Source organism: Macaca fascicularis, chromosome 3 (assembly GCF_037993035.2).
Source record: "Macaca fascicularis isolate 582-1 chromosome 3, T2T-MFA8v1.1".
NCBI classification, from domain to species: Eukaryota; Metazoa; Chordata; class Mammalia; order Primates; family Cercopithecidae; genus Macaca; species Macaca fascicularis.
Window position 1 is genome coordinate 186,089,937 of NC_088377.1, and position 16,444 is coordinate 186,106,380.

The 16,444-nt window shown below is 39.5% G+C and overlaps 1 protein-coding gene and 1 pseudogene across 5 annotated transcripts in view; one reads left to right on the forward strand and one right to left on the reverse strand.

Annotated features, from left to right (window-relative positions):
- The first annotated feature begins 1,040 nt into the window (after positions 1-1,040).
- On the forward strand, positions 1,041-1,142 carry LOC123572663 (U6atac minor spliceosomal RNA; annotated as a pseudogene).
- A 174-nt stretch (positions 1,143-1,316) lies between these two features.
- Positions 1,317-16,444, reverse strand: part of TPK1 (thiamin pyrophosphokinase 1) — a 391,064-nt gene continuing 375,936 nt past the window's right edge. For all 5 annotated transcript variants that reach the window (XM_015448215.4, XM_065542706.2, XM_005551074.5 and 2 more), the window contains one exon: positions 1,317-2,956. In XM_015448215.4, coding sequence (XP_015303701.2) covers positions 2,838-2,956 — 119 coding nt within the window. In that variant the 3' untranslated portion in view covers positions 1,317-2,837. The remainder of the gene's footprint in view (positions 2,957-16,444) is intronic.

Sequence of the window (16,444 nt, forward strand, 5' to 3'; positions counted from 1 at the left end):
TGCGCCACACACGGAAGCATAACGCAAAATGCATTCCACACACATAGAAGCGTGACACAAAAGTGTGAGCATTTACCTGTATGAATGCCCCAGGCTGTGTCCACCTCTTCTTTGCTCTGAGTGATTCTCACCCATGCCCCACTCTAGCCCCAATTCCTCGAACCACACATATAACTTATTACATGTCATGGTCATGTGTGACTTCAACCAGGCTACAATAGCTGTAGCCATTTTCAGATTTTCCCTGCTTTCTAACAAGAAGTGAGATCATAGCATGTTTTCACTAATCAGTGATTTAGGTAGACTGATGACATTTGGGGGTGACGATAACTAAATTTATAAATGCTATAAATCCGACCCATAGAAAGAAGAAAGTGACTGGAGTCAGAAGGTCAAGGAACACCTGTCAGCTTCCCAGCAGGGCCCAACCTGCAGTCTCTTTCATGGCTACACGCTGCAGGTCAGGATCTGAATTGAACAGGAGCGAGAGAAGAGGGACTTCCTGGGAGGCTCAGATAGTTCACTGGGTGTACGTGAGATCTCACCATCTGCAGCCTTGTATTGTTATAAAAATAAGTGGATACTTCACTGCCACGGTGGGGTAGCACAGAAAGAGAAAGACACACTTAGGTAGTTTTAAGGAATGGGAAGGGGGGAAATATAGTTGTCCCTTGGTATCTGCAAGGACTGGTTCCAGGACAACCTCTCCAACCCCCAACCTGCAGATACCAAAATCCATGGATGGGATACTTAAGTCCCTGATATAATATGATGTGGTATTTGCATATAACCTATGTACATCCTCCCGTGTATGTTACATCATCTTTAGATTACTTATAATCCCCAACACAATATAAATGCTAACAGCTGTTATACTGTATTGTTTAGGAAATAATGACAAGAAAACTGTCTGTATGTGTTCAGGACAGATGCAACCAGTCTTTTCTTTATAAATATTTTCAATCCACGATGGATTGACTGAATGTATGGATGTGGAACCCACTGATATGGAGGGCTGACTGTAATAAAACCAGCACCTAGTGCTGTATGAAAGGAGAGAAGGTTAGCACTTCCCTTGACAAGAATGGAAGAGGCCCTCGGGCCTGTCAACATGTGTATGATTAAAACCAGCACCTAATTCCTCAGTAGCCTGGCAGGAACTGGGAATGGTGGCCCATGTTTTAAGAGAACTCCTTCTGTGGGCCCCCAATGGCTACAGCCTGATACTCAGGTGGTAGTGTGAGATAAGCCTCAATGCTTTTTTTTTTTTAATCCCCTGTCCCCCAGTATTTACTAAGGTTCAGGAAACTATATTCTTTTTTGATAAGTATCCATTTATTAACACTGGTAACATTTTCAGGACAAATAGAACATGCATTCTTTGGTAGTAAAATTTTAAAATCATAGATATACTTCTTTTATATATTATGAATCTATTTTGAGTAAGGAATATATAACTAGTCTTCAGAAACTGAAGATGGAAACATGGCTGAGTCTCAACCTCCAGTCAAGCAGAAAGTAATGACAAGTGCCGAAAATGCCACAGTCACGTGGGTCACTGCTTCTTTCATTCTCTACAGACAACCTGAGTCTCACACTGTCATAGCACCAAAAAGAAAACAGTTACTGTCACTTTTCTTATAGCAACATAGGGATGTGTGTACATAAAACACATTGGACAGGTTCTCCTTCAATCATGATTTGTATGTCAACAGTTGGTTTCATAAAACATAGAGAAAGGTGGAAAGAAGATAGAAGATGGTCTCTTTACAAAAGAAAGGTGAATACATTTTGATGCACCAGGTTGTTTAGGCTAAGTCAGTAACTGTGTATTATCAGCCCTACGATTGCTAAGTGTCAAAATTTAGAATTTCAGTGTGGGAAAGAACCTCAGACACCATCAGTCCAACCACTTCCATTTTACAGCTAACAAAAGGGATCCGGAAACTTAGGTGAATATCAGACTAGGATGAGAACGCAGGCTTTGGAGTTAGGCTCCTTAGTGTATGGTGTTCATGTATCCCCATAGACAAACTCATTTTCTGGTAATGTGAGTACACTTCTGGTCTTTGAACCAACAGTTTTTCTGTCTAAGCTATGTCAGAAATGAATTTGATATTTATGCTTGTTTCCTCTGCACAGCTTTTTCCACCTAGGTTGTGATGTTGGGGGGGTTAATGTGTGAGTAGGGCTCCATGAATCATCATTTATCTTTCACATCATTTCTCTTTGCTTATAATAACTACCTGTTTTTAAATTTAACAATTAGGTCAGTGATTCCTGATTTATTTAAAAAAGACAATACCAAAGACAGTAATAAGGTCAGAGTGACCTGGTGCACTTATAACACCCCAATCTGAAAGGAATTTTTTTTCAGTAGAAGATAATATATATCTTATACAGAAAACTAATACTAAAAGGTACTCAGAGGTAGCCCTTGTTGTTAGACATTTAAGGATGTTCTAGACTCCCAAGAGGAACCTCAACAATGATCTCTGCTTCAAATTAAAAACAATTTTCTAGGATAAATGGAATGATTAATAACATAAGAAGAATAATCAGTACTGAATTGTATAGTGGAATGATTCCCATTAGGTTCCAACCAAATGTAATGGAGCTTATTTGCTTTCTTAGCATGTATCTTTCCCACTACTATAAAATTGAGATCTGCCATTTATGTTACCTGTATTATCTAAACACTAACATCTTTAAACCCAGTGGGCTTCCCCTACAGAGGTTTAGATTCCTGCAAACCCAGGTGAATTGTTCTTGTTGAGCAATGAACCGTTGAGAAATGAGATAAGGCAGAGGCACATTTATGGATGCCAGTTGACAGGTTAGTTTTTGATGGCCATGGTCCAGAGGAGTGGGTGGTCAGTTTCCACAGTCACAACACCAGACCCGTCATAGGTATTGGAAGTACTGACCAATGTTCCAAAAGCAAGCACATCATTTTCTGTAAGAAAATAAGGGAAAAAAATTAGTAACTATTTCTTTTTCTTCCTCCAGTGTAGATTAACTTTGTCACTTACCAAAAAGCAAGTAAGCACACACTTTGATAAAAAATATATAAATGGGGGATAGGTGAAATATATGATGTATGGCTTTAAAATGGGAAATTTCTATAACTATTGTAAACATTCTTCCTGGAAGTGGTTATTGGCCATTTTGGGTTATATATCATTCTCAATATTAAATTTTATTAGAATCTTTTCTTTTCCTTTACTAATTACAAAACCAAAACCTGTATTTGTAATGTGCTACTTCCTTCCTTCCCTGGGTACAATTTTAGTTTCTCTTGATAATTCAGAATTAGAATTTAATATAAGTTATTATACTCTATAAAGATGTAGTTTTAGCTTCAAGTAGAAATGATATGAGACAGATAGAAAATTACCTAAAAAATGCATGTGATTTTGGTCATTGTTTTCTCATAAAGTAAGAAAAGCCAAAGCGAATACAGCTTACATTCTGTAAAAATTAATAGAAACTCAAAGGTCAAAGCCAACTTTCAAATGTGTAATCTTGAGCAAGTCACTTAAGCTCAGCTATACAGTGAGGGCAAGAGATGGTAAGATAATCCTTTAACCTACTTATCAAAGTAAAAGGCTTATGAATTAAGATTAGAATTTATATATTTCATAAATATATACATATACATATTTTTTATTCTCTAACAAGTTAATGCCTAGGCACAGATTGGTAACTTCACATCTCTTTGCTGATACAGGAGCAATTCACTTCATCAACATGACTCTAAACTCACAACTGTCCTATAAGCTTGGTAACCAATGTTATTTTCTTTACCAAAATTCAGAGAGAAAAATAAACAAATATTATGGAGCCCAAACTATCAGAGTCAGAAGAGGGTCCTTTTCCTTCAAACAAAACCTATGAAGTTATACACACTGCTTTGGGGGAAATCAATTACAATGCTCACTTCCCACTAGAGGGAGCCTCCTATCTTTCTGAGGAAATCTTGAAAAGGTGATTTAAAAATTCAGCAAAGGTACTGCAAGATAATCTATTGTCAGTATTACCAGTTCACACAGCTTATTTATTAAAACTCAAATTATTTTTCATAGTTGTTAATGTTTTTACTAAAGCAAACACAAAAGTAAAACTACACAGTAATACAGAGTGAATCTCATGTGAATATTGCCCTGATATGAACTTCAATATAAGAAGCTCTTAACTCTTCAGTCATTTAGGACTTCTGTGAGATGATGTTTCTGAACACTGGTGATATACACAGAAATATGTATTGATTTAGACACTGTTAAACATAGTTGGTAGATCAGGGTGGTGATCTTTGAGGGATTCACAGCAAAGTCAATTGAAATCTCTACCTCTCTTGAATGGTGGTCTTGCCTGGAACCTAGGTGCTTACCAAGTACTTTCTGAGACCTATCCCAGGCCTAGGGTTTCAAGCTTTTCCCAACAGCCAAGAGGGAAGGAGTCAGGGAGCACTTCACACCACTTCATGGTGAAGGCAATTTAGAGTGCTTCAGCAGGCCTGCCAACTTTAAAGTGGAAACTCCCTTGTGAAGACCCATGCATGCACAACCCACTTGAATTTGACACATACATTATATGATTCGAGAAACTCAATTAAAATTCTAGTTTTTACTTCGGCCCAAAGAACAGGAGTACAAAATTGTGCTTCAAGTTTATAGCTGCATATAAATTCTTTTCTGATTTTTGAAGCCAGACTATGGATTTCAGAATTTCAGAGGTAGCTACCCAGATTATACATATTGGGTTTGCTAAGACACTGTTGTAACCTAATTAATTTTCAAATGGGAAAATAATCAAAGTGGTTGTATTTGGGCATAAGACGATGCAATTTTTTTTTGGAAAGAAACATTTATTTGAGTTAAGTAAGGCCACTGTTAGCCATACTTGTAAATTATGTTTTTATTTTATTTTATAATATTTAAACTTCCAACAAGACCAGTTATGTTACAATTAATTAAAGATAATAATTGGTTTGGATTATCTCTAACTTTATAGAAAGTACAATAAAAATGATAGAAAACTAAGATGAGTAAGTTGAGAGACAAAGTCATGAATTTTAATTTACTATGTCATTACAATTATTTTGGAATATATTTTCTTCAAGTCACAGAATCATTTTTGGACAAAACCTTAAAGTGTCCCTTAGAAAAATAAAAAAAAAATTTAAGAAAAACATTTGGAATTATGATGAATTTCCTCCACCCCAAATATCTGAAGGCCAATCATGACGTAAGTACATGAAACTAGTAAAGAGACAGCTGCGTACAGATAGCAGAAAAACAAATTACCTCTTCATTTCTACCCTAGAGGATTTGATCAACACTTGAGCTGGCTGAACTACAGAAAGTCCGATTCGGATTTTTTCCCGCATTGTTTGCAGAGTAGACTATAGCCAACCATAGTTGCTCAAAGACAACCAGTCATCAGATCAAGTTCCGTTTTTAACAAAAGGCAAAAATAAAAGTTATGGATCTATGTGCAAGCTTATAAGCAACCATACTTTGTGTGATAAGCACATTAACATAGATTTTACAATTTTCATCCATTATCTCAGGCTGTTTCCTTTCCCAAAGGTAAGGATGAGAATTAGCACTCCGTGTTCTATTGTTTTCAGTGATGTCCTCCCAGCTTTTCTCTAAAGCTGGAAAGACAGGGGACTACAAAGCAAGAGCTGGCAAATTGGTAGAAACCAATTATTCAACTCTTTTCAGTTAGTGGGGCCATTTGTCCCTGGTTTCCTGCCCATCTTTCCTCCACAAGGTACATTAGTGAACTGTGGCTCCTTGGTTGGAGCTGGAAGCGTGAAGGAGTACTCTGCAAGGCCTCGAATGCTTTTGGCACTGAAAAACAACAGTGGGAGGCATTCATTCTCTGTGCAGCTGCATGACTTTTCTGCTCAGGTGCTTTTATAGAAAAGGCATCTCTCTATCAAAGAGCATGACTCCATCATGATGAAGTTAGTAAGTTAGACCTAGGTTCAAACCCCAGCTCTACCATTCACCAGCTTTACAAACTCAGTTATTTAAACTCTTTGGCCTTGTGCCATCAACAGTAAAAATGTAGAAAATATCTACTTCACAGGGAAGTTGTATGGATTATGTGGCCAATCTTACATATGATACATATTCAAGAAATTTCCATCTTCTTTGCTTTCTCCTGTTATCCTGCCGATAAAATAGATCAGGTTTGTCTTTTAAAGTTAACAAAAAGAGAGATGTCATGAGCTGAACAATTAGCAAAGGCCTGAATTCAAGTGATTAGTTTATAGCCAGCTGAGAAGTAGAATGAGGTACACTCGTAACTTTTCCAGGCTAGCTTTTGTGAAATACTTAACATCATTTCAGGTGATTCCTTGGCCTGCATATACATATGCATTTATTAAATAGATATTAAAGCCTCATTCTGTGCCAGGCACTAGGGTTTAAGGATGAGTTTCTCTGCCCTCACTAAAATGAGGACTCACATTGTAGTAAAAGAGAAAGATATACAATCAAACCCAGTAGACAGGAGAGAAGCATGAGGCGGCCCAAGGAGGGCAGAGGTGCCTTCCTGGCAGCCAAGATGGGTAGTGTTTTCAAGGGGGAAGTTAAGCCTTTGACAGTGGGGGGCTACTGGCATCCCTAGAGGCCCGCCCACTGGCCTGGCTTCCCAAGAATCTGTAGATTGACACTGGTTCTTTTGTAAAAATAAATAAATTGTTTAAAAAGGCAATGGAAACATTTCTAAAATCAATAAATCCTGAGGGAAAAATGGAGTGAACTAGCTTTGCCTGGGAGGTGCTATTTGAGATGGGCATAATCCTCATTCATTCAAGATGTGATCTGAGTCCTTACAGTACACCAGGCACTCAGAGCATAGCTGGGTTTTATCTGCCATTTAGAGATGAGGAAAATGAAGCTCAGAGAGGCTAAAATCACAGGCTATGATGGTACTAAAAGTTGTCAGACACTAACAAGTTAGTAAGGGAGGTTAAGGCGATTCTTTGAAGAGCTCTAAAGAAGAGACCTGCTGCTGGTCTGTTTTCCTGAAGTACAGAGCTGTCTTTCGGCAGCCTGATAGAGACTTAAGGAGATGCGTTAGTGAGAGCCTAAAAACCACTCTAAGACTTAATGAATACTTTACATCTCATATAGACAAATGCTTAATGAACCCATTATGATGAATCTTAAGGCTCCCTACTATTCTGGAACATTAGGTTAAGTTCTGAGAGTTAAGTTAGACATATTAGACATCACTAACTATTTAAGGCATAATGGGATGACTGTCTACACTCACCATTTACTTTCTGAGGATTCTTAGCCCATTTGGAGAAATGGCAACACATTAAGAAAATATGACTCAGATTTCATTACCAGGAAAAGAAAACTATACTGTCTGTAACATCAGTTCACTATTATAGGTCTTTACCATTTTAATTTTTGACAAATATATTTTTAAAAAAGGTCCTTTACGTACACACATGAGGCAAAAGATTATATTTTAAAAATTGCTGATTTATACTGTAAAATATGAATTCTGGGAAATGTTATTAATGAATTTGTTTCTTATAAAATGGCATTTATACTTATGGCTGCTCTTGAAAATTCTCAAAAATAAAATAAATATGTTGTGTTTTCACTTTCTTGAAGTCAAGAATTCAAAGTAGTCCTAATGTAAAGCTGTGGAGTACATGCCTTTTGTGTACTTATATTTCTATTAGAATCTCAGGAAATACAAGTTTAGACCATCTGTAAAATAAATATATTTATTTATCTCAGCACTGCCAAATAAAAATAAGTAATTCACAAATCTAAATTTTCTAATAGCCACCTTAAAAAAGTAAAAATGGGAAAAATGTTAATATCTTTTTTATTTAGCCCAATATACCCCAAATCATTTTAACATCATCAATATATAAAAATTGAGGTCTTTTACATTCTTTTTCATACTAAGTCTCTGAAATCCATTTACAGCATGTCTCAACTTGGACAAGGCTCATTTTAAGTACTCAATGGCCACACACAGCTAGTGGTTACTATATGAATTGAACAGTGCAGTTCTAGGTTATTGAAGCAGGAACTATATTTATGATTCAATTATCTGCTTTTTTCAGACGAACATTATTTTTTGGTTTGATTATACAGATACTAATTTTCATTTCATATATAGATATGCAGTCACAGAGTCCTAGGTTATAAAGAGAACATTAAATTCAAAGTGAGCACATAATATCATTTCGAGTGATTTAAACATGATGTGAGTGGATCAACAAACACTTAAATACTTCACATGTGCTCAGCAGCAAGACAGACTCAGTCCTATGCCCTTCAACTTGAGGGCTGAGAACTATCTAGCAGGAACTATAGAAAGGACAACCAAAAATCCCAAATCCAAGCAAACCTAATTTAAAATTACCAAGAGAATATATACTACATTCTATAAGGTATAGAATAAATAGTTGCCTGCCTGGACATGTGGCAAATAATCTTCCTTTTTTTTTTTTTTTTTTGAAGGGGGAAGGAGTTATTTATTTTTATTTTATTTATTCATTTATTTCCATAGGTTTTTGGAGAACAGGTGGTGTTTGGTTACATAAGTTTTTTAGTAGTGATCTATGAGATTTTGGTGCACCCATCACCCAAGCAATGTACACTGTATCCAATTTGTAGTCTTTTATCCCTCACCCACCTCCCACCCTTTCCCCCAAGACCCTCAAGTCCCCAAAGTCCACTGTATCATTCTTATGCCTTTGTATCCTCATAGCTTGGCTCCCACTTACAAGTGAGAACATCTGATGTTTGGTTTTCCATTTCTGAGTTACTTCACTTAGAATAATGATCTGCAATTCCAGCACTGGGTATCTACTCAGAGGAAAAGAAGTCATTATACAAAAAAATACCTATAATCTTCTAATTGTACTTGCAAATAATCTTCTAATTTTTCTTCTAATTACAAATAATCTTCTAATTGTACTCCTTTCTCCCAATTATTACCTTCTCTTCCCACTCCTCTGACCCTTGTGAAGGAATAACGGGTGAACCTTAATTGCCTATAATGAAATGTTCAAAACAAAGCAAACACAGTCCCTCTTCCTGGCCAAATATCCTGGCACTTAAGGCCCTTTGTCATCTGGCTACTTCCTACCTGCTTGCCAGCCACTCTCTGCTACTTGCTATTCCTTGAATAGATCAGGAATTTCCTGCTTCCACGAAAATTTTTGACATGTTCCCTCCAGGAACAAACTGACTTTTCTCTGCATATTTCATCCTTCAAGTCTAAACTCAATGTCACTTTCTACCCTATACCACTCTTTGATTCTCCAACTGCTACAGGCCAAATTAAAAATTTTCTTTTCTGTTTACAAATGACTTGATTGCTTCCCTGGAACACACTTTGTATTTAAAGTTGACTATTTAGATGCCTTGTCTCAACCAGGCAAAGTACAGAGTGAGCTTGAAACATCTTCTTCCAGAAAGCAAGCGAGTACTCAAAAACAGATGTAGACCTGTCAAAAGGACACAAGGACTGGAACTAATTGGGGGCATTAGAAAAGAATCCTGAGAGAGAGGCATTATAATATATTGAATAATGAATTGCCAAAAGCAGGTGGAGAGAAGAAAACCTATTTTTTACAGAAGAATGCCAACTACTAAAGGAAGGAATGGCAGAATTAGAGAATTAGAAAGGCACCATTTGCAGCCACCAATGTTTAGGCAAGAACCATCAATGGATGGATGCTAAAACTACTGGGTAAAATGTGGAGGAGAAGAATAGAACCCAGTTCCAATGTAGTACTCCACGTATTGCTTTTAATTTCAAAAGAAAAAAAGGTAGCAGAGAGATCTCATGAGTCCAATCTTAGCTAAATGATCAACCTTAGCATCACCAATAAAAGGTCATACTGATATCATGTGTCTCCTGCTATGATGCTAGGGATGAACACAACATCACCCATTAATACTTTTGGCCAAAAATGCCTGACCTGAATTGAATCATGGGGAAACCATAGACAAATGCAGAATGCGGGGCAGATGACAGGTTAGTGGGCCTGAACTCTTAAAAGCTGTCAGTGTCATGAAAGACCAAAAAAGTGAAGGGACTTTTCTAGATTAAAACAGACTAAACAGATATGACAACTAAATACATGTTTTTTTAGTAGACTCCAGATTTTAAAAAGTCATAAAGAGCACTACTGGGACACTTGGAGAGTAAGAATATGGACTGTACACTATTATTCCATCAATGTTACATTTTGGGATTAGATAATACCACTGTAGTTAGGCAGGAGAATGACCTCATTCCTAGGAGATACAAGCTGAAGAATTTTAGGTGTTTATTATTATCATGTCTCCAACTTATTTTCAAATAGTTCAGAATGTAATGCACGTACACTCATACTCTCATATTATATTGTTTAGAGATTTGTCCCTGCCCAAATCTCATGTTGAATTGTAATCTCTGATGCTGAAGGAAGGGCCTGGTGGGAGGTTTTTGGGTTATGAGGGTGGATCCCTCGTGGCTTGGTGCTGTCTTTGAGATAGTGAGTTCTCAAGATCTGGTCATTTAAAAGTGCATGGCACCTTCCCCACAATCTCTCTCTTGCTCCTGATTTCCCTATGGGGAGTGCCTGCTCCTGCCTTGCCTTCTGCCATGGGGAAAAGCTTCCCGAGGCCTTCCCAGAAGCAGATGCTGGCACGATGCTTCTTGCATTGCTTGCAGAACTGTAAGCCCAATTCAACCTCTTTTCTTTTTTTCTTTTTTTCTTTTTTTTTTTTATTATTTTTATTATACTTTAAGTTCTAGGGTACATGTGTATAACGTGCAGGTTTGTTACATATGTATACTTGTGCCATGTTGGTGTGCTGCACCCATCAACTCGTCAGCACCCATCAACTCGTCATTTACATCAGGTATAACTCCCAATGCAATCCTTCCCCCCTCCCCGTGATAGGCCCCAGTGTGTGATGTTCCCCTTCCCGAGTCCAAGTGATCTCATTGTTCAGTTCCCACCTATGAGTGAGAACATGCGGTGTTTGGTTTTCTGTTCTTGTGATAGTTTGCTAAGAATGATGGTTCTGGAGAGGATGTGGAGAAATAGGAACACTTTTACACTGTTGGTGGGATTGTAAACTAGTTCAACCATTATGGAAAACAGTATGGCGATTCCTCAAGGATCTAGAACGATGTACCATATGACCCAGCCATCCCATTACTGGGTATATACCCAAAGGATTATAAATCATGCTGCTATAAAGACACATGCACACGTATGTTTATTGCGGCACTATTCACAATAGCAAAGACTTGGAATCAACCCAAATGTCCATCAGTGACAGACTGGATTAAGAAAATGTGGCACATATACACCATGGAATACTATGCAGCCATCAAAAAGGATGAGTTTGTGTCCTTTGTAGGGACATGGATGCAGCTGGAAACCTCTTTTCTTTACAAATTACCCAGTCTCTTAGCAATGCAAGAATGGCCTAGTAAACATACAAAGAAATAAATGCAAATGTAGAAAAAAATGTTAGCACTTGGTGAATCTAAGTGAAAGGTATACAGATTTTGCTATACTGTCCCTTCAGTTTTTCTGCAGGTTTGAAGTTATTCAATATTAAAATTCCACATTACAATCTGGGGAAAAAATTTGGGCAGAAAGGCTAGCAACTTATGGAGGGAAGTGTTTCCCTCTTGGTTCACCCTTGGTTTCCCTGAAAGCTGAAGTAATGCCATCGCAAAGCATTAAGAAATGTTCACTGATTTAAAGTGCATCAAAATAAATCCAAGTTGAAAAAAAAAATGTGCCAAATTCAGGAAGAAATTATCTAGTCTCTGATATATCTGCATTGCAGCTTCTTGGAAAAGCATAGAGAGAGATGCTGAGCACACAGCCTGTGTGTGGTGAGGACCCTTCCTTTGTCAACTCATTGAAGCTCACCAAGGACAGCCTTTACTTCCACTCATTGATGCAGGAGGCCCTGGAAATTAACGTGCAGTGTCTACCAGAACTTCTTAGTGCTTGTGAAAATGATAAGAGCGAGACTTATTGTTATGCATGTCTCTGATAACAAGCCATCAGCTGTGCTTTCTTTTTGGGCCTTATCTCTCAAAACCCTGATCTGCTAAGACTCCTCCCAAGGTGAACACTCATCACCTCCCTCTCCTGACAACTAATCCTTCCTTGAACTCAAATGTCCAAGGAAGGGCTATTATAATTCTGTTTGAAACTGGCTGCATTTATCTTCATCTCTCTTGGAAGTCACATTTCCCTTGCCCTTGGATGAGGGCTGGAAGGCATTAGAAGGCTTCTGATGTTCAATTATTCTTCCTTCTCCACATTTTCTGTGTTATGACTCAGCCTGTTGATCGAAAAAACAGTTAGACCAGGAAAATGCTGCTGCTTGGAGGAGTCAAAACTAATTATGCCAGCGAGAAAATGTTTACAAAGATCATCACTTTCAAACATTTCGCCCTTTCTAAAATAAACAAAATCGTTATTTTTATTTGTTAAAGAGAATTCCCTACTGTATTATGTCATCAGCATGTTCTACTCATAAAACACCCCATGTTCCAGTTAAAGAGTCAATCAGAGCTGCTTTAAGAAAAAGAGAAGCTTACTGGGCTTATAAAATGAGAACCACAGTCCAAATCCACAAACTGTGACCTATTTGCATTAATTATTAGTGGTAAAGTGAATGATCTGTGTAGAACTCCATGAAAATTTTCAGTGTGGAAAGTCAGTATCACATTTAAACGTGTGTTCAAAGAAGAGAAAAGCTGTCCACAGGCTGTTCTGAACTGATCTACTTTGCTCTGTTGCCTTCAAATCCTGTGTCTTCGTGTTGCCACCTGTGGACACTGGCCTGCCCCCAAACCATTCCACAGGGGTGAGAATTATGACCTGCAGATGCCAAAGATGACTGAGTCGCAGTCATCCGCATCTGTTGCTGCCCGGCTGTAGAGCAAGGCAAGTCATTTTGTACTGGTGGGCCTCGGTGCCATCCCTGAAAACAGAGACTTGAACTTTTCACTGTCATATTTTGACTTCTGTTAAAAGTCCCTCAGGTGACCTCAGCATCCATATGTAAAATGCCAATAACACCTGTCCCCAGTTATCTCTAATACTGCTATTGTGAAGATGAATGAGTTAAAGTCTGTGAAGAGCTTTGACTTCTCCAGGAAAGTGTTGAAAATGTGTTGTATTATTATCATCATTTCATCTGCACTAAGGAAGCTTTAAAGTGGCATTTGCTTCTATCCTTCAAATGTCAACGGAGATTATTACAAGTACATCGAACAAACAGAAATGGCATAGAAAAGTGAAGAAAGAGAGGATCATGTGCGGTAGCACAGTATGATTACTTAACATCAATCTCAAACCTGCAGGTGGTATCTATACAAATAAGCTAAAGAGACATAATCCATGCCCTTTTAGAATTTACCAGTCAAGAAAGTCTCTGCGAATCTGCTGTGATTCCGGGGGCTGCCAGATTTGCAAGTGGTTCACTGCTCAATAGAACTCTTTCAAATTTAATTCAGCTGAAGTTTTACTTTTATCAGATGGTGTCAGAGCGGGATCTAAAGTGGAGCTTCTAGCGACCCCCAGCAGCGCTGAGTGAACACTGCATGGTACCTGCAGGACCCACTGTGTCCACTGATCTCTCATAGCCGCTGGGGATCATGGGTAAGCTCCCCCTTGGATTTTGGAGCTCCACTGATCTCTCACAGCCGCTGGGGATCATGGGTAAGCTCCCCCTTGGATTTCGGAGCTCCACTGATCTCTCACAGCCGCTGGGGATCATGGGTAAGCTCCCTCTTGGATTTCCGAGCTCCACTGATCTCTCACAGCCACTGGGGATCATGGGTAAGCTCCCCCTTGGATTTCGGAGCTCCACTGATCTCTCACAGCCGCTGGGGATCATGGGTAAGCTCCCTCTTGGATTTCCAAGCTCCACTGATCTCTCACAGCTGCTGGGGATCATGGGTAAGCTCCCCCTTGGATTCTGGAGCTCCACTGATCTCTCACAGCCGCTGGGGATCATGGGTAAGCTCCCTCCTGGATTTCCAAGCTCCACGGATTTGTGTTTTGAGCTCTCGAGTTTCTTTGAGCAAATTTCTGATCCAAACTGGGTTTGGAGTCGTGACAGAAACTGGCCTGGGTCCAGGAATGGATTCGATCTGGGAATTAACTGGCTTGGATCCAGTTAGAGGCCTCTTACATCTGGCTGGGTCAGAAAGGAACTGGTAGTAAGCAGTAATATTGTAGGAGTTATAAAATGTGGCCTTTGAAAAATCAGATTTTTGTGTTATACCCCTTTGTTTCATTTTTCTTACACTTAGGAACAAAAATCACTGGCTAAGTTAATCAAGAGAACCTGAGCGTAAGGCCAATACTTTAGGTAAAAATGGGATCCTTAGTTTCTGGAAAACCAAGTTCTTTCTGGCTTATACTTTAGGCCTGGGAGGCAGTGAAGTCTTACAGAAACAGCAAAATCTTACTAAAGATAACCTACAGTGCAGTGTTCCGAATGAACAACAATGCATTTGAAGTACATTTTAAAAACGAGGGCTCTCAGTAAAGTCCCTTTTGTCTAAGAACGGGTTTGGCACTACAACATGTCAACTGCTATTCTCTTTGGAATAATCTGCCTTGCACTCTTTGCTGACAACTGTGGGTGACAGAATTAGGCATGTACAGGATAGTGGGACATGGGGAGCTTTTTCCTCCCTAAAAGGGGAAACTTGAGAGATGACGGGACTGCTGGAAAAGGTCCCTTCACTACCTAGAAGCAACCGCCTGAACTTTTTTTTCGTGTCGTGGCAATGGGTGGGTCTTTCTCTGGCCTCCCTAATCATTTCGCCTTCCCCACCCTGCCTCAGGCAATGCTTGTCTCTCTCTCTCCTTTCCCTTTCTTATATTTTATTATTATTCAGGGAAACCATCTCGCCCAGAGACCACAGGTTGAAACTCCTGGTAGGTTGGATTAACAATGATGGAAACCAACCAGGGGCAAATTTGAGCCTTGCCAGTTTGATATTGGGTGCTAATCAGAGTAGCGAACGTCTATGTTTTTGTCACACATAGTTTACTCTGGCCAGAACAGAAAAAGGTAATTTTCCTTTCTGATGCGGCTTTGCCCCAGCGCAATGGTGTGCCAAGCTCAGTCACGAGGGCCACTCAGGGAAAGAGGACCCAGAAGCCTGGCATGCCGGCAAAAGGATAAGAATTTCTTACCCGTCAGATTTCTGGTTTCTCTCTCTCTGTGCAAACGGTTGACTGAATGGTAAAAATCACTGTTTACTGGCTGGGGGCGGTGGCTCACGCCTGTAATCCCAGCACTTTCGGAGGCTGAGGCAGGCGGATCACGAGGTCAGGAGATAGAGACCATCCTGGCTAACATGGTGAAACCCCGTCTCTACTAAAAATACAAAAAAAATTAGCCAGGTGTGGTGGCAGGTGCCTGTAGTCCCAGCTACTTGGGAGGCTGAGGCAGGAGAATAGTGTGAACCCAGGAGTTGCAGTGAGCCGAGATTGCGCCACTGCACTCCAGCCTGGGCAACAGACCAAGACTCCGTCAAAAAAAAAAAAAAAAAAAAAAAAAAAAATCACTGTTTATCTCCATCTTGTTTTATGTCCTTGGGAGCTTGACCTTGTTACCATGTGGCAGTACTTTCTCTTGGTCTCTGCCTTCCAGGACACAGGAATTTTAGGGTTTATGTCATAATTAGCTCTAAAAATTATCTTGAGTAGTTAAAAGCCTTTGTAAGCTCACAGTGAACTACTCTGGATTCCTTCTGGGAAGAACAGTGAAGACTGCCCTGTGCCGTAGCTCAGGCTTTGCCCCTTCATACTGGTGGTCTGGCTTCCATTCCCTGCTTGTGAACTAAGAGCTTTCTGATTTAATTTCTGCATGACCTTGTCTAGTCTCTTCTCCTCCACGTACTATCTTAAATTTTCCTTTCTCTGAGCACCTGGGAGGTTACCTTTGGTAAAGTTCAAAGGCCAGAAATATCGGAGTGAAGTTTAGGTACTATTAGAAGTCAATTTGCCATTTATTTGTGCTTGGGAAGATGTAGTCAAATTAACCAGATGACTGAATCTTTGAATTTACAAAAAGCCCTTGTGAAGTTCTGAAAGATTTGCCGTGTAAATCCCTCTAAGATTCTGGCTCAATCTTGATCAATTCAGCCAGACCAACTGGTCCACTCAGGCCACCTCTTGCTGATGAAATTCCCGCTCCTCTCACAAAGGCATGTTCCCTGCTGCCTGTGTCCCTACCCGGTGCCCGGCTTTCCTCTTTGGCTGCACCGCCCACTCCACTTGAGATTCCCTGTCACAGTGAGTACCTGCCCCTCTAGCTCCTCCAGATCTCCTGCCACCCTCCTGCACCAGCCCCTACGAGGGCCACCAGCGTGGCTTGACCTCCACTCCCTTAATAATAGA